Below are 18,939 nucleotides of genomic sequence, written 5' to 3'. Positions count from 1 at the left end.
TATAAACCAACTCGATCCATCACAACAATAATTGCTTGCTTATAATTTGAGAATATGTTTGTATGATCAATTTTAATGAATCCCCTATGACCCCATGACACCCTAGTGCCTTTTATCAATTGTTTACACCCCTTTTTAATCATCTTGCTTGTTTACTGATACCCGTCGTGAGGTGTCAAAAATAAATTTATAATCTCCAACTACAACTATAGCTAGCGGCAGTCGGGTCGAACCACAGAGAGGCAGATGTAATTTCTAGTTGTCTAATTTCGGTCTAAGGTAACAAATATGTGGGGGTTTTGAGTTGAGTTGATCTATAGCTAAAGGCAAATAAAAGACAATAAACTAAATAAACTGATGAAAACAGATATTAAAAGGGTGCAAGGATGGTCGGTTCGTTATAGTTTCGGCGGCAGCATACTAAACAGGTCTAAATCAAACACATGAGGCGGGAAATAAAGAGGTCCTCTCGGTCCACTCTTAACAAATAGCATCTTTCGATCTCGCTATAGGTCCCTAACATCACTAATACTGACTTTCGTCCTGAAAAGTGACTAACGGTCTAAACTTTACCTATCTTTCGATCTAAGCATAGTTTAGTCATTTTAATTGTTGGTCTGACAACTGTCCCTATCTCTCGATCTGCTGGGTCAGTCATAAATTAAGCATCTAACTGGTTGCATGCATTCGATTCGTTAAATACATTATTAAAATCAATTAAAACGAAAGGTAACCTCATGTGGTCAGTCGATCGACCAGGTATGGCAGTCGATCGACTGACACGCGATTTCAGTCCAAATTAATACTACGCCGCCTACGCTATAATTCCCCTACATCCTAGCACAATTGATTTAGCTACTCATGGCTATGGCAAAAATAACAATAATATTGACGATAAAGATTACTGAATTCATGCTAAGAATAAAAGAACAAACAATTAACATAAAGCGATAAAACGGTTTCGGGAACTTAACTAGCAATTCTATACTAATAACGAAATAAGAGTGAATTCAAATAAGGCAGAAGAATACCGAGATTGCAGAGGAATGATTAAGAATAAGAACGAAATTCCAATGCTAAAACAATATTCCGAACCCTAATAAAAACTGAATGTTACTGTGTAAAACTTAGATAAAAATCGGATCAAAACTGGATGCCTCTATCTGATGTTCTAGGTTACGTTATATAGCAAACATACGTGACACTTATTATCAAAACCTAAACATAATGGGCTTCAAGTTCCTCGATCTTTTAATTCTCGTCTGGGACAATGACTTGGTCGATCGACTAAGCATGGCGATCGATCGATCGCTCTTTAGTGTCTGATAGCTTACGGAACCGCAGGTTGGTCGATCGACTGATGGTAGTGGTCGATCGACTGCTTTAGCTGCTATTGACTTCTATAATCTCGTGGATTTGTCTTTTGGGCCTTGAATTGCGCACCAAGCTCGTTCCTTAAGCGAATACTTCACGTCAAATGCAATGCAGGATACTCGGGGACGGATTTAGCTCGATTTCCGCTGGATTCTTCACATTTCTGCAATAATGTACAACAATACGGAAGTAGACGGAAATAGGGAAAAATGTAGCATAAACTACATGAATGAGCTCTGAAATGCGTGTAAAATGGGATGTAAAACATCATATAAAAGACACGCATCATTTACTTTTACTGCTATTTAGTTTAGTGATCTTCTACTTCAAACCCCAAATTGTGACACCCTTAGACACCGCTAGTTGCAATTGAAAATCTCATCTCAATTCCCGTCCCTTGGGATCCGACCTTTCCTTGCCTCTTTACTAATTGTAGAGTTGTTTGTGAAGTTATAAATTGTGTTTTGGTCTAGGTGCTCCTAACGACAAGTACCGAAAACTAAACCTCCAAGTGAGTCCGACCAAAAATGGCGCCGTTGCCGGGGACGGTGTTAACTTGATTTAGATTTTCTTATATTGTTATTAGTTGTGTCTTTCTTTGCCTTGGGGAAGTAAAACTCCTCAAGGTTTGTTCTAATTATTTTCGAGTTGTTTGATATTTTGCATGTCTAGAAGATCACAAGGTAACTTGTTACCCTTTGATTACGAAATTGAAAGGACTTTGACAACCAATAGAAGACTTGCTAGGAGAACTTTGAGAGGTATTGGTGAGGTTGTAGATATTCAACCAAATACTATTGAGTTCATCAACCCTTTTGCAAGAGAAGGTGAGGAGAACCCAACACAAAACCCAACACAAAATCCAACACAAAATCAACCCACAATGCCTAAATTTTCATCACATTCCGTACCCACCGAGGAGAACCTACCCAACGGTACTCCCACACCACAACATTTAACCGGAAATTTCATTGCCAAATCCGCATTTATCCAATTAGTCGAAAGAAGCCAATTTGGGGGGATGCCTAGTGAAGACCCTCACTCTCACATGGAGAATTTTTGTGACTATTGTGATGCGATTTCTCAAACCGGTGTAACTCAAGACCAAATTCGATGGGTCTTATTTCCTTTTTCTCTAATTGGCACCACAAAACAATGGTTGAAAGGCCTTGATAAGGCTACTCTCGGAATTGATTCTTGGAAGAAGTTGGCTCTAGCTTTCTACAAAAAGTTCTATCTACCGGAAAAGACTAACATGCTAAGAGCTCAAATTACGGGCTTTAAGCAAAGAGATGAAGAATATTTGTATGAAGCTTGGGAGCGATTCAAGGGAATTTGTCGCTCATGTCCTCATCATGGACTTATCGAGTGGTTCTTGGTACAACAATTTTGGAACGGTCTTTATGAAGACTCAAGAAACATTCTCAACATGGGATTAAATGGAATGTTCACCGAAGTTGACGACAATCAAACTTGGAACAAGATTGAGGAAATGGCGGTCCATAATTCACAATATAGTAGACCTCGCAAGGCTACTAGAGGAGGAAAGCATGAAGTGGACTCTATTACTCAATTGGGTGCTCAACTTAGTGCTCACATTAATACCATCAATTTGAAGTTCGAAAAAGCTATGGCTAGACTTGAAGAAGCCTCAAAATCACCAAAGCATCATGTTAATGCCATGACGGCATCTTCATCAATCCCAAGTGGGATATGTGAGAATTGTGGAACTTTGGGACATGACCAAAGTGAATGTAGGGGAACAAATGAACAAGTGAATGCTTTTCAAGCATACAAGAGTGGTACCCCTTATTCAAACTATTACAATGAAAACACCAAATTCCACCCAAATCTCTCATACAAAAGCCAAAATGTCCAAAATCATCAACCAACATACACCCCACCTCCCATGAGAAACCAAAATCAAAGACCCTTTTACAACCAAAACCAAGCTTACCAAAATCGAACTCCATACAATCAACAAAATGACCAAGGTTTTGATGTTAAAAAAGCGGGCCTCCAAATGCAAAAGAATCAACAAGAGTTTTTCACTCAAATGCAAAAGGATAGTCAAGCAAACGAAATCACCATCAACAACATCCTAGCCCACACCAAAATGTTGGAAACCCAATTAACTCAACTAGCATCTTCAAGCTCACAAAGACAAAAGGGGCAATTACCACCTTAAAGTAATCCCCCGAGACATGAAACGGTTAGTGCCATTCACTTGAGAAGTGGTACAAGGTATGAAGCACCGGAGAAGCAAGTTAAGGATGAAGTTGTGAAAGCTAGTGACAAAGAAGAAGTTGTGCAAAACTCCAAGGATGGAGAACCATCAAAAGAAGAAGTTTCAAAGAAAAATGAAGACAAGGCCAAGGAGAAGGAGCCCATTGTGATTAGACTTCCTTTTCCAAGTCGTCAAGCCAAGTCCAAATTTGATGACAAACTTGGAAAATTTTTGGAGATTGTGAAGATTTTGGAAGTCTCGATTCCTTTTACGGAATTAATCAATCACGTGCCGGCCTATGCAAAGTACATGAAAGACATCCTTACAAAGAAGAAGTCGACCCGGAAGCTTGAGACTATCACCTTCACTAAGGTGAGTAGTGCAATACTTCAAGGGAGTTCACCTCCAAAACTTAAAGATCCGGGAAGCTTTTCAATACCGTGTACCATTGGCGACACCACGATCAATAAAGCCTTATGTGATCTAGGGGCTAGTGTGAGTGTTATGCCGTACTCGGTGAGTAAAAGGTTATGGATGGGAGAGCTTAAATGCACCAATATCACACTCCAAATGGCCGATAGATCGACGAAGACACCATTGGGGATATGGGAAGATGTTACCGTAAGAGTTGGGAAATTTTTCATCCCGGTGGACTTTGTCATTGTTGACATGGAAGAAGACTCCAACATTCCAATCATTCTAGGTAGACCTTTCTTGCACACCGTGGGTGCGGTGATAGATGTGAAGCATGGAGAGCTCACTCTAGAAGTGGGAGATGAAAGCATAACTTTCAATCTTGACAAGACCATGAGAGCTCCCCGTTTGCATGAACCATGTTTTATGGTTGATCATTATAGCCGGAAGGATGATAGGAAGAAGTCGGAATTCCAATGGAAGAAGAAAGTCGATGATGCTCCATTCAAAGAGCAAGGAAATTGTAACAAATAGAGCTTGAAAAGCTCACCAAAGTCAAGCAATGAAGAAGATGGCCTCATTGGCCAAGACAAGAAAGTGGGAGAGTTGTCTCTATCAACTCAAGAGATCTTTAGTGACCAAGTAGATGAAGTTTGTGGTCTTTGGGACGATGAGTTTGAAGGGATTTTCAATCCCTACATTGGTAATGCTATCGATCAAGACCAATATGAAGGACAACAAGTGCAAATATCTATTGAGGATCTTAATCATAATAATGAACAAGCTTTTGACTACTTCTTCAAGGTGTTGAGTAACATCAACAACACCTTGGACATGCCCCCATGACATCTCACTAAGGATGAGAGTTTGGTGGAGTCCTCTCCAAACCACCATTTGTAAATATTTCTAACTCCCTAACTTGCATTTTAATTCTTACATTGCATTTTTGTCATTTTTGGATTTTTATGCTTTGATCAAGATATTTATCATTTTTGAGAGAAGTGAGGGAGGGACTAATGATTTTATTGATGTGTAGTGCTTTAGCTTAGTGTGGGGATAGCAATTGCCTAGGCTATTCATGCCTTAGTAGTGCCCCTACAATGAAGAACACGGGATTTGAATAATGAAAATGACACGGGATATGCAAGTGCACGGATGGAACTTAATCCGGGTAGACTAGGAGGAATCCGAGCGTCCTTATAGGGAATCCGCTCGTCTTATGGGAATCCGAGCGTCTATGGCAGAATCCGTCCGTCCAAATGAGCTGCAAAATTGAAAATTTTGGTCTGTTAGGGAATCCGAGCGTCCCAGCAGAGAAGACGCTCGTCTGAGAGAATCCGCTCGTCTTTGCAAGAAGACGCCCGTCTTTTTGCCAGTGCAGAATAAGAGAAGTTCCTGTAACAGAATCCGCTCGTCTCTGAAGGAATCCGCTCGTACTGAATTGCAGAAATCCGCCCGTCTTCACTGAAAGACGCTCGTCTTTAGGCGAGATTTCCTGAACCCAAATTAGGCAGAATCCGAGCGTCCCGAAGGGAATCCGCTCGTCTTCCCCCTACAGTTTTGAAATTTCGGGTGTTTTAAATACCCCTTCCCACATTCATTCATTCACTCATACATTCAAAACACTACCCATAAACCCCAAAACCCTCATCCTCTCCATGATCAAAAACAAGATTTCCTCAACCAAATTCAACAAAATCAAATCCAAACTTCCTTACAACAACAATTAATCACTCCTTTTACCATAATAATCAATCCAAGCACCAAAATCTTCAACCTTTGAGTCGATTTTTGAAATACAAAGGCAAATCCTTTCATCTTAAAATCGATTTGGGTATAATTGGAAATTGAAGATTTTCAATCTTTTCTTGGTATAATCATCAATGGAAAGAACAAAAGGGTCAACAAAGGCACTCAAGGCAAAGGCACTCTAAAAAAGGCAACAATGCCTTCAAGCAAAGAAAGCTTCAATGGCTACGGTGGTTGCTAATGCAAACTTGGAAGTTCAACAACAACAAGATCCTCCCTTGGAAGCAACAACAACAACAACTCCGGAAATTGCTCAATTACCCAACTATCCGGAGGTAATTTTCATTTCTAACTCCCATAGGGATACATTTGCCAAGTATGCTAAGAAAGCCATTCTACCCACCAAATTCATATGTGAAGATGCCTTGAACAAATTGGGTGTCCTTGAACAAACAAAAGCCTTCTTTGAAGCCATGGGGTTGGGAAAATTGTTTACTACAAGAGAATTGACATACCCCTCCCTTACCTTGGAATTCTTGAGTTCATTGAAAGTGACTAAGGTAGAGACTAGAACATATATCGAGTTTCGCCTTGCCAATGTGAATAGGCGCATCACCTTTGATGTTTTGAGTAAAGCATTAGGTCTTAGTGATACACCATACTATCACAAGAAGCCCGAAAAGTATGACCCCGCTCCTCTTTGGGAGGCGATTTCCGGGAAGAAATTTGTGAGCTTTCATGCTTGTCGCGCTCTATTAGTCCACCATCCGGGCATTAGAGTGTGGCACAAGGTCATCGGGAATACTATAATTGCAAGAAAAGACACTAATCACTTTACAAATCTCGATTTTGTTCTACTTGAGTCGGCCTTAAATGTTGGAAGGGAATTCACTAAGCCTTACAATGCTCTAAGGCTTACACCATAGGGAGTCTACTCTTGACAAAGGCATTTAACGATTGAGGACAAAGGTACCCTAGCTTGACACAATTTGGAGGTGATTTATTGGTATCCTTCTAGGCTTAGTAGTTTGAAGAAATTGCATCTATGAAGGAGTGTGTACCCTTGAATTGCTTCCCTTGTAGATAATTTCCGCCACTTAGATGAGGAAAGTGGCTATTCTTTTATAGATGCATCCATTACTTGATTTTGTGTGCTTTAATGTTTGGATGTGTCGCCATTTTGGCAAGACCCACCTTGCCTTGCAAGAAGGCATCCTACCTCATGGTTGTCTTGTTGTGAGTTGAAGGGGCGGAGTGAGACCCGCTAATTGTCTCATATCGGCTATGCTATTAGGTTAGTTTAAAAAACGGTCCTAGTCTTTGTCACCTCTTTACTCAGGACGAGCAAAGGTTCGGTTTGGGGATATTTGATGTGACCATAATTAGAGCATATTTAGTCCCCGAATTAGCCTTGTTCCCATGCTTTTTAGTGCATATTTGGGTCATTTATTGTCTTTAGTCCTTTGTTTTGCATATTCTTTGAGGTTTTGTTTCCTTGGTAGGAAAGGAGTGCAAACCTTGCATTTTCATGGCAAAATAGAGCTAAATTGATTGAATTCAATGACCAAGCATCAAAGAGAAGACAAGATTAGAAGGCCTTTGTACATACTATATTAGATGGGCAATGATGAGAAAAGATCCTTGCATCCCCGAGGAAATCCTCAAGGATTTTATGAAGAAAAAGGAAGAAAAGAAGAAAGAAAGTAGCTGTAAGACAATCCGAGCGGATTGTCCACAAGCCGCTCATCCAGCAAGGGCAATCCGAGCGTCTTCCCCAGCTGGACGCCAGTCCAGAATCACCCCAATCCGCCCGTCCACCACCACAATCCGCTCGGGCAGAACCTCCACAATCCGCCCGTCCCGTGCCCTGGACGCTCGGATTGTGTGTCAGCCATTTCGTCTTCTACAAGTTTCAAGGAAGGATGCGCATATTTTTCTAAGACCGGCAAAAAGGAGACCGGAGTCTCCCTTGAGACCGTGGATTCCTCAAGGACTTAATCGTCATTTAAGCCCTTAGTAAACCCTAATTTATGTACATAATCCCCACTATAAATACCCCATTAGGCTAATTAGAAGATCATGTTCTTCTTAGCAATCTCTAGTCTAGTTTATATAAATCAAATCTCTCTTTAATCTTGTAATCAACATTTAATCAAGTTTTAATACAAATTTCATTTCCTTAATCTCTCTTTGGTCCATCTTTCATTTTGGGTAATTGAAGATTATTTGGGTTATTATTGGGAGATTGACAACCTTCCAATCAATCATCAAGTACTTCTATTATTCTTTGCTTTGTTATTGGAATCATTAGTAGGTATAATTCTTTTAATCCCTTTTTAATTATTGTTAATTATCTTCATTTATTCATCATGTTTCACTTTGTTGGTATGATTGACAACCTTGCTAGCATGTTCAACATGATAATGAGTGAGTAGTTTTCTTAGCTAGGGTTAATGGGTAATTAGGGGAAACCAACATGGGGGATGATTCATGCTTAAATTAATATGTTTTCATAGTTTATTTGCTTGCTTGTTGTGATCTCAACTTATGCACATGTTATGTTTGATGAAATGCTAAGCCTATGAATCCTTGCATTTACAACCATCACTTATCTTTTCACTGAGACTTGTAAGACATAAACCAACTCGAGTCTCATTAGACCATGCATATAGTTGAGTAGGGAAGATTAAGTCGACTTGTAGGTGTTATACAATCTTATCGATTCGGCTCCGGGACCCAAACTTTCCTAGGATTGTAAGATATAAACCAACTCGATCCATCACAACAATAATTGCTTGCTTATAATTTGAGAATATGATTGTATGATCAATTCCCATGAACCCCTATGACCCCATGACACCCTAGTGCCTTTTATCAATTGTTTACACCCCTTTTTAATCATCTTGCTTGTTTACTTTTATTGCTATTTAGTTTAGTGATCTTCTACTTCAAACCCCAAATTGTGACACCCTTAGACACCGCTAGTTGCAATTGAAAATCTCATCTCAATTCCCGTCCCTTGGGATCCGACCTTTACTTGCCTCTTTACTAATTGTAGAGTTGTTTGTGAAGTTATAAATTGTGTTTTGGTCTAGGTGCTCCTAACGACAAGTACCGAAAACTAAACCTCCAAGTGAGTCCGACCACCAGTATCTCTCTAAGATGCACAGGCCTAACCAGGTCAGCACAACAATCAGAAGGAACTAAATTACTCTCAAAAATATCCTCAGGCAGTGGCATAACAGGACTAGAAGCACCCAGCAGAGATTCATAATAGGAAACAAACCCCTGAGCAACCTCCTGAGTACCAGTGCATAAGTGTCCAGAATCATCCAAAATAGTCCCAATGTTATTTCTAGCTTTCCTAGTAGCAATCCTAGCATAAAAGAATCTAGTACCAAGGTCATCAGATTGCAGCTCATGAACTTTGGCTCTCTGGGAAAGAGCTTGCAGTTCAGCTTTCTTAATCAGGAGGTACTCAGTCAAAAGAGATTTTTCCTTAGCATGAAGAAGAGGATCCATGGGAGAGGCCTGAAGTTGAGCTTGACAAGAGAGAAGGGCCTACTGAGCTTCAGTAACTCTAGCAGGGAGGTTTGTGAAAGAGGCAACATGGATCTCCTTCAAAAAACCCTTCAGTCTTTTAAGCTTTTGAAAAAGAGATTTAATTTTCCCCCCAAAATAGTCCTGAGACCACCCAGCCTGAACGCATGCCTGAAAAGAGGGGGAAAGAGCCCAGCAATTCAAGTACCTGAAGTTCCTCCTAACATGACTATTATCAGCAATATTAACAAGGCAAGGGGAGTGGTCAGAAATACCAGCATTCAGAAAAGAGGCAGTAGAAGGGAAGCTACAAAACCACTGCTGGGATGCAAGAATTCTGTCCAACTTGGCCCATCTAAGTCCATTGCCCTGCTTATTATTCCAAGTAAATTGACATCCAGTAGCTGGATGATCAGCAAGACCACAAGAATCCAAACACTGCCCAAACTCTTGCATATCAGCTAGATGTTAATGATCACTACCCAATATTTCCTCCATTTTAAGAACAACATTAAAATCCCCTAAAAAAATCCAAGGAGCAGCAACCTTAGCAGATATAATCTAAAGTTGCCTCCACAACTCTTTCCTATCTTGTCTAACATTGAAAGCATAGACAAAAGTCGCCTCCATACGCCTCTGTGTAGCATGGTGAAGGAGAGCACAGTGAATATGCTGAGCAGACTTACCTAGAACAGTAAGAGAAATCACAGAAGGATTCCATAAAATCCAGATTCTCCCATGGTAATGGAAGTCATTATTATGAACCAACTAAAAAGCAGAAAAAGTACTACTAACATTCCTAAGGGCATTATTCTTAACATGAGTCTCAATAAAAGCCCCACAGTCCACTTTATTAGCCAACAAGAAACTAAGAGCCTCTTGTTGCTTTAAGGGGTCATTTAGACCCCTAATGTTGCAAGAGGTTAGAATCATGGGAAGGGACCACCCCACCAGGATCCACATCAATAACCAAAGTCTCCTCAGTTTCAGAATCAGAAAGAACAGCAGATCCATGGTCAGAATCTGAATGAATATCTGATTCTTGGTGAGAAACAGTCACCAAACCACCAGTCCCCTCTGCAACAGGCTCCAGAATGGGCTCATTCTGAAGAACAGAGAATCTATTAGCCAGATTTGTTGCCACAGAGCTCTTAACTTGAGTCTTGACAGGAGTCTTATCCTTCTGCTTACCACTTTCAGCCACTGGAGCAGCTTAGGAAGGCTTCTTAGGACGAAAAACAGCTTTAGGTTTGGCTTTCCCAGCAGGGTTACATCTGTCCTTAGTGTGTCCCACCCTTTTGCAAGCAGTACAAAAGTGAGGGATCCATTCGTACTCAACTTTCTGCAATAAAGTACCCCGATAAGGAGAATTTATTTGAATAGCCTTTGGTAGTTCCTTAGACAGGTCAACATCCACCAATATCCTAGCAAAAGCCAATTTGCTCTTGTTTGTGGTGTATTCATCCGCACAAATGGGGTTACCAACCGCACTAGCCACCTTACTTAAGCCTGAGTTAGACCAGAAACAGGGGTCTAGATTGGGAAACAAAACCCAAACATGAACATGAGTAATAGAAAGTTCATCAATCACAGTAGGACTCCAGGGTTTGAAAACTAGGGGAAATCCATTAACATTCCAGGAATCAGACCTAATCTTTTGCATATCCTCAGCACACGCAAACCGGAAGTAATACCAACCCTTAGCAAAGTATAGAACTTCCGGGGTGGTGATATGCGTCCAGGACTTAGATACTAGGGTTTCAATTTGTGCTAGAGTAGACTGCCTTCCCAGCACAGTACCAACAAGGGTGGTTTGCCAATACTCAACCTCCTTAAACAATATCATCCTCCTCAATGGTAACCGAAGAGTTAACCACAGGTACATAGGAGAGGCTCATACCTTTGGAAGAGTTCTTCAACACCTGAGAGAAAGTCTTCTTAGGCGGAACAGGTTGCTTAGAGCCAGAAGCATCCCCATGAGTGACCGGTGAAGGAGAAACAACAGATTTCCCCTTGTCAACACCAGTCGCAGCAGCCACGTAATCCGCCAATTGCACCGGAGTGAGTCCTAAAACTCCAGTCTCATCCTCAATTGAGACTTGTGAATTATCCACAGAAGCAGCAGGGATAGGAGGCCCTACTGCCTTCGGCGCCCGGCCCCGAGCCATCGTTGCGTAAAGGAGAAGCTAACCTATCGCAATCGCAGTTTGAGACGATTTTTAGAGAGAGAAATAAGAGAGAGAGCCGGATTATTATTATTATTATTATTATTATTATTATTATTATTATTATTATTATTATTATTATTATTATTATTATTATTATTATTATTATTATTATTATTATTATTATTATTATTATTATTATTATTATTATTATTATTATTATTATTATTATTATTATTATTATTATTATTATTATTATTATTATTATTATTATTATTATTATTATTATTATTATTATTATTATTATTATTATTATTATTATTATTATTATTATTATTATTATTATTATTATTATTATTATTATTATTATTATTATTATTATTATTATTATTATTATTATTATTATTATTATTATTATTATTATTATTATTATTATTATTATTATTATTATTATTATTATTATTATTATTATTATTATTATTATTATTATTATTATTATTATTATTATTATTATTATTATTATTATTATTATTATTATTATTATTATTATTATTATTATTATTATTATTATTATTATTATTATTATTATTATTATTATTATTATTATTATTATTATTATTATTATTATTATTATTATTATTATTATTATTATTATTATTATTATTATTATTATTATTATTATTATTATTATTATTATTATTATTATTATTATTATTATTATTATTATTATTATTATTATTATTATTATTATTATTATTATTATTATTATTATTATTATTATTATTATTATTATTATTATTATTATTATTATTATTATTATTATTATTATTATTATTATTATTATTATTATTATTATTATTATTATTATTATTATTATTATTATTATTATTATTATTATTATTATTATTATTATTATTATTATTATTATTATTATTATTATTATTATTATTATTATTATTATTATTATTATTATTATTATTATTATTATTATTATTATTATTATTATTATTATTATTATTATTATTATTATTATTATTATTATTATTATTATTAGTAGTAGTAGTAGTAGTGTTATATTTTTGTTAGATATTTTTTTTTCAATTTCTTTTTATTAGATCTAGTGGTTGTTACTTTTTATTGGATCTAGTGGTGGTTTCAGATCTGTTTTTTTTTTTTGTGTTCATTTACAGTTACACTCGTATTTCTTTAAATTTACACTTGTATTTCCTCACATTTACACTCGTATTTCTTTAAATTTTCACTTGTATTTCCTCACATTTACACTCGTATTTCTTTAAATTTACATATGTATTTCCTCACATTTACACTTGTATTTTTTTTAAGATTTTCACTCGTATTTCATCAGAGTTACACTCGTATTTCCTCAGAGTTACACTTGTATTCTATTTTTTTGGTTTCAGATCTAGTTTTTTTTTGCTTTATTTTTCAGTTTTTTTTTAAAGGTCTACATTTTTATTGAGGGTGGGTTGGTGGTGGAGGACGGTGCTGTGTCGGACGGTGGTGGTGTTTGTCGGTGGTCGGACTACAGTTACACTCATAAAGGACCAAGGTTACACTCGTAAAGGACCAACATTACAATCAAAAGACGAAAGTTACACTTGTAAAACATTAAATTTACACTCGTAAAACTTCAAATTTACACTCGTATACCTTCCAATTTACAATTAAAATACTACATTTACACTCGTAAAGCATCAAATTTACACTCGTAGCAGGTTAAGATAATATAAATTCCAATTTTTATATAGAAAATTGCCTAAAAATCAAATTTACACTCTTAAAATATTACATTTACACTCGTAAAATATCAAAGTTACACTCGTAAAATGTTAAAATTATATAAATTCAAATTTTCCGTCATAAAAAAAATCAAAATTACACTCATAAAACATCAAAGTTACCCTTGTAAAATGTTAAAATTATATAAATTCAAAATTTCCGTCACAACAAAATCAAAATTACACTCGAAAAACTTCAAATTTACACTCGTAAAATGTTAGAGTTACACTTGTAAAATTTTAAATTTTTATAAATTCAAAAATTTTATATACAAAAATCGCCTTAAAAGATTACATTTACACTTCTACAACTTACATTTACTGATGTAAAACATGATCGAATAAACGTAGTTAAGTATCGTGAGTTTGTGTGATAAAAATTACAGCGGAAATTTGTTTTGTTTATTGTGGGATTTCGTGGAAAACAGACCAAGAAACAGGATAGAATAGCTAAATCTTGTTCTAACCTCGCGAGGTTATAGCTCGATTTGCTATAACTCGACCTTGCATGGAAGAGTCCTCAACTAATCTCGCAAGACTAATCTGAATTGCTTACAAATTGTAAACTTTATTGAATTCTTTAAATAATCTGAATAATCTGAAAAATAAGGTCACAAATCGGCCTTATTTATAGTCCTACTCAATGTCAGGAATCTGACTACAACTCTAATACCTTAGCTTGCTAATTAAGCTATCTAACTCTTTCCTAATCGAATTAGGAAACTTATTTAACTAATAATTAAAAATACAACCAGAATTTAGAAATCCCATAACAACTAGGATTAGGAATTAACAAGTTTTCCTAACTTGACTAGGATAAGCTAATTTTCCTAATCTTATTCGAAAATAATAACTAATATTCTAAGTGCTATACGGTTTAGGATACCGTTTCTTCTACTTGGCTTAGGAAACCGTGTGTTTCCAGCAGCTCTCATTTGTTCCCTTATTGCACCTATATCATTCTCCCCTTCTTAAAAAAAGAATAGACCCCATTCTTGGACCATCGAGCTCCCGGATCAAATATGAATATCACAAATATGGACGCAAGATCGTTGATAAGGAATAGAAATGCACTCGAATCATCCTTGAGCTCATCATCTTCGATTCAAACTTCAAGCTCATTCATCTTGTTCGATTTCAGATTCCTCTCGTGCCTTTGCCGCTTGAACCATCTTTTCTTGTGCCTTCCACCCCACCTCCCTCCTTGCACAAGTCTTGAGAAATTGAAATTGCCTTTGCTTGAACTACTAAGACAACCGTGAGCATTCACAAAAACCTAATTCAAAAACCAACAGCACTTATAATCTTCAACATATAGCTTCTTGTTAATTGCTTTATCAAGCGGAGATTGATAAGGTTATTTGTCGTGAAAATTTGAACAATCATTACCATCTAATAATACCTTACCCAACATCAGATTAGCTTTGTTGGGTTCATGAATAGACAGATTTAAAAGTTCATGAAACGAGGTTACATTAACCTTATCCGAGGTTATAGTACGCTTGGTTGAGGTTATAGTACCCTTGGTTGAGGTTATAGTACCCTTGGTTAAGGTTACATTTGGAACACCCCCTTCTATCAAGGACCCTTAACAAGACCATCCCTAGTAGATAAGAGCGTTACCATCTCGGTTGCCCGAGGTTAGTAATAATCAAATGTCGATAAAAGAACATTTAAGTTATATTACAAGCGATTAGCAAAACTAACGATACAAAAGATACAACTCAAAACCACTATCGGCTACGTGAACCACTTCTGTCGTGACTCGTGACAGACTCATCCTACCAAGCACCCAGCTATGATCCAGACCACAACCTGCTAAGACCGACTGCTCACCATAGTGGATCACGACAGACACAACAGAAACAAACAACAAAACAAAACCATACAAGGTCAGCAACTGAGGGAGCAAACATACGAAAACAGACACAACACAAGCACAACAACTCAAGCAGCCCATCCCCATGGTGCAAGCGTCCTCAAGGACCTCAAAGAAAGGGACTATGGTGAAGGACAAAGCAGGTGACTGCATCTAGGTTTAGGGAGAAGGTGCGAAAATAACTTGGGGCTTCACGATTATCGATTTATAAATCCCCGCTGCAAACCCGTTACTCGATCGAGTAACTAACTTACTCGATCGAGTGACCCCTACTCGATCGAGCTCCCAAGCTACTCGATCGAGCTCCCAAGCTACTCGATCAGGTAGCCTCAGCTAGATCGAGTACTACACAAACCAAAGCTCCCATCGTCACAAGTCATCACTCGTGGAGTTTCCAAAGGTCAAAATCGGTGTCTAAGGTCAGTCAACGTCGGTCAACGGGTCCCCAAAACGACGGGTATTACAGTCTTCCCCCTTAAAAAGAACTTCGTCCCCGAAGTTCGACTCATCCTTCCCCACAACACACAGGCAAAAGAACCAAGGTAACTACCACTGTTTATCCGACATAGGTCAATACAATTGTTTAAGACTACCATCCCGCTATACATGTTTATCAGTCATCATCATCATCATCCACCTTAGCACCTATTGTTGGAGTATGTGTCCTCGACAATAATGCGATCACATGTTTAAATCTCATATTAAGAATACATGAGGGATAGTAATATTTTATTGTCAAATGATCCACATTAATCGGTAATGATTGGCTGACTAGAGTTTGACATTACTGTCGTGTGACGGTGGTGATCAGTTGATCCCTTAAGGTCATACCACTAGGGTGACACTCTTAATTGATTAATTAATTAATTGTATGATGATACAAGTTAATTAATTCCTTAAATTGAACAAATATTATTTATAAGAGAGAAGTTTTATATCTTATTGTAATGTGATTAAATAAGATTTAATTTAGTAATTTAAGTGTTATATTACTAAATTGATTATTGTTTACGAAACAATTTGGGATAAGAATAAATAGTTAATTGTAATTACAAAATGTTTTAGATTAAATTAACATGACCCATTTTCAGTACTTGTAATCAAGAATTACTAGTCAATTTGTTAAATGTAATTTATTAATTGAAAATTGATATTTAATTAGTTATATATACATTAAAATTAATTAGGACATGTAACATGTTACATGACCTACCAAATTACATTTTACAATTGACAAAGTTAAAATGGAGGTCTCCTAATATGAGGAAAACCGGTTGGACAAGGGTTAGTGGGTGATGATTTTTGTCGTTAGTTTAATGCATGCTTAAGGACATAATGATGATAAATAAAGCATGCTTAAACTAGACCTACACCTAGCCCTTCTTGTGAATACAAAAAGCAAAATTGAGAAGTGCAATTTTGGCTCCCTATGTGTGCAAAACCGTGCCCCTTACTACATGTGTGTGAAGGAGTTTTTCCTCATTATTCATTTCTAATTTTCTCATGCAATATGATTCTCTCTTCCTCTCTCATAAAATTGTTTTATGCATAATTTGTTCCTAAATCTCTAATATTAATCTATCTTACTAGAAGTAGTAAATCATAATATTAGTTATAATTGAAGGACTCATATTCTAGTTTCTAGTACATAAATTAGTATATGAATTAAGAGGGATTACCTTGGTACAATCCTTAAGGAGAAGTTCCTACTATGAAGCTTAAAGATTTGGAGCACTCTTGGAAGATCATCCTATTATGGGTAGCTCAAGAACAAGACTTGGAAGGAGTCATATCTTGTACCCTTGAAACCGAAATACCTTATGGTAAGAAGGAGATTTCTTCTTACTAATTTCGAAAGTTTTGCATGCATAAGATTTAGAATTAATTTTATGACTAAATTAATTTATCACATATTCAATATGTAAACTTTTGAGATTATTGAATCTAACAAGTGGTATCAGAGCCAGGTTGTTGCATGCAAAATCGGGTTAGTTTTTCCGAGTAAATTTGTTAACAAATAAAACTTGTTATTTTGGATTTATGAAGATAAATGCCACGAAAATTTTGCATGATATATTTGTTGAATAAAATGACATTAAAAATGCTAAAAAATAGTTAGACTATGATTATGACCTTGGATTTTTTACAAAACCTCACATTCATATTTTACAAGTTGTATGTAAAGTTTCATATAAAATGGTTTTATATAGCACGATTTATGATTCTTACAAGTTAAAAGTCGATTAAATGGAAGTATTTATGTTAAAAATGGTTAGACTTTGTTGCTGCCCATGAAAATTTAAAATAATGTCACATGCAATATTTACACACTGTATGTAAATTGTTAGATCAAATGATTTAATTTTGCATGATTTATGATTTTTAGATGTAAAAATCGAATAAATAGTGACTATTTTAGCTAAAAATAGCTAAATTAAATTTTATGGCTTGAAAATTTCTCCCTATGTTGAATATGTGATATGAACATCTTATCTAAAGTTGCATGTCAAATTTCTTTTAATTTGGATAGTTCTTAATTTTTATGTGATATAAATTGATAAAAGGCAACTTTAATAATCATAAGTGTAAATTCGAATTTTGAGCTTAAATTTTTGTCATTTTCAGGTTCTAGAAACTCGTTAAGAATTTTTAAAAATTTTATTTTTGATTTATTGCATATTTTTATAATTAATTTGGAATTAATAGGTGAAAATTATGTTTTATGCAATTTATTTGTGAAATAAGTTAAGATAAATTAAAAGGCAAATTTTTATTGAAATTTTGGGATGTTGGGAATTTTCCAGAATATACAAAATTATGATTTTGATTTTTTCGAATTTTTATGACTTTTTGGGAATTATTTCCTTATTATTTTGAATAATAGTGATTAAAGAGCAATTGTATAATATCAAGTTGAATTATTGTCATATGTTTAGTGAAGACTAAATTTTGAGTCCTAAGAAGGTTAGGGTAATTAACTTGGACATAGATTTGATTTATGTAATATTGTGTGACTTTAAAAGTATAAAGGTCACAATAATCCATAAAACCGGAATAATATACGATATTAGCTTAAATAGGGCGATTTGGCATTTCACATGGCATGTTTCATACATATATTAATGCTGCTTTTTAGTATGATTGTCATATTTTAATTTATATATAATTTTTGAATTATGTAATTTGTACTTAGTATGGCCATAGTTTTTAATTGGTATTTCCCGAAATGAATGGGGATATCGATTCGATTGTAATTAATGTGATCTCGTATAACCTTTATTTTATATAGTTTTTTTTATTTTATATTGTATAAAGTAGAAAAGCTATGTAATTCATTTATTCCGGAGTTCTTTGAAGACGGTGCCATTCGAAAAGGCGGTCCATCAAAGACGTGTTGCCTTAAAGTGCGTCCCAAATGAAGTTCAAGGGACCAAAGGAGTTGGTTTCCGAATTTGTAAATAGTTTATTTAATTTACTATTTTAGGAAGGCCATACTAGGATTTTATCTTTATGCTTTGCATTTGTTTTATATGTTTGCATGCATAGCCAAATCGCCATAACTACTCATGCATATCATTTATCGAGTCATCGACCGTGTCAATTATAATTATCGTAGTTCACCGCTTTAGTTCACTTAAAATGTGATAGATAATAAATTGACATGACCTCTCACTAAAATAATAATTGAGAATTAGCCTTACCAAATAGTAGAACCATGAGCCCCAATTTCATAAGGGAGTTAAGCCGGCTTCACCGTAATACAAACCTTGTTACGTTGGGTAAGTGGGTGAT

General features: G+C 35.8%; 1 protein-coding gene and 1 non-coding gene across 2 annotated transcripts; both read right to left on the bottom strand.

The window, feature by feature from the left end:
- Positions 1-2,629: 2,629 nt before the first annotated feature.
- LOC141624748 (small nucleolar RNA R71) lies at positions 2,630-2,736 on the bottom strand. Its single transcript, XR_012534557.1, has one exon. It is a non-coding gene; the product is annotated as a small nucleolar RNA R71 (small nucleolar RNA).
- A 6,589-nt stretch (positions 2,737-9,325) lies between these two features.
- LOC141586698 (uncharacterized) lies at positions 9,326-9,760 on the bottom strand. Its single transcript, XM_074408007.1, has one exon. The coding sequence runs from the start codon at positions 9,758-9,760 to the stop codon at positions 9,326-9,328; it is 435 nt and encodes a 144-aa protein (XP_074264108.1).
- Between the last annotated feature and the right edge of the window lie 9,179 nt (positions 9,761-18,939).

The sequence above is a fragment of the Silene latifolia genome, chromosome 1 (genome assembly GCF_048544455.1).
Source record: "Silene latifolia isolate original U9 population chromosome 1, ASM4854445v1, whole genome shotgun sequence".
In the NCBI taxonomy this organism is placed as follows: Eukaryota; Viridiplantae; Streptophyta; class Magnoliopsida; order Caryophyllales; family Caryophyllaceae; genus Silene; species Silene latifolia.
This window is presented reverse-complemented; position numbering and strand designations above follow the sequence as displayed.

Excerpts from the sequence above, each read along its gene's own strand:
- LOC141586698 (XM_074408007.1), bottom strand. The coding sequence starts at position 9,760 with ATGCAAGAGTTTGGGCAGTGTTTGGATTCTTGTGGTCTTGCTGATCAT.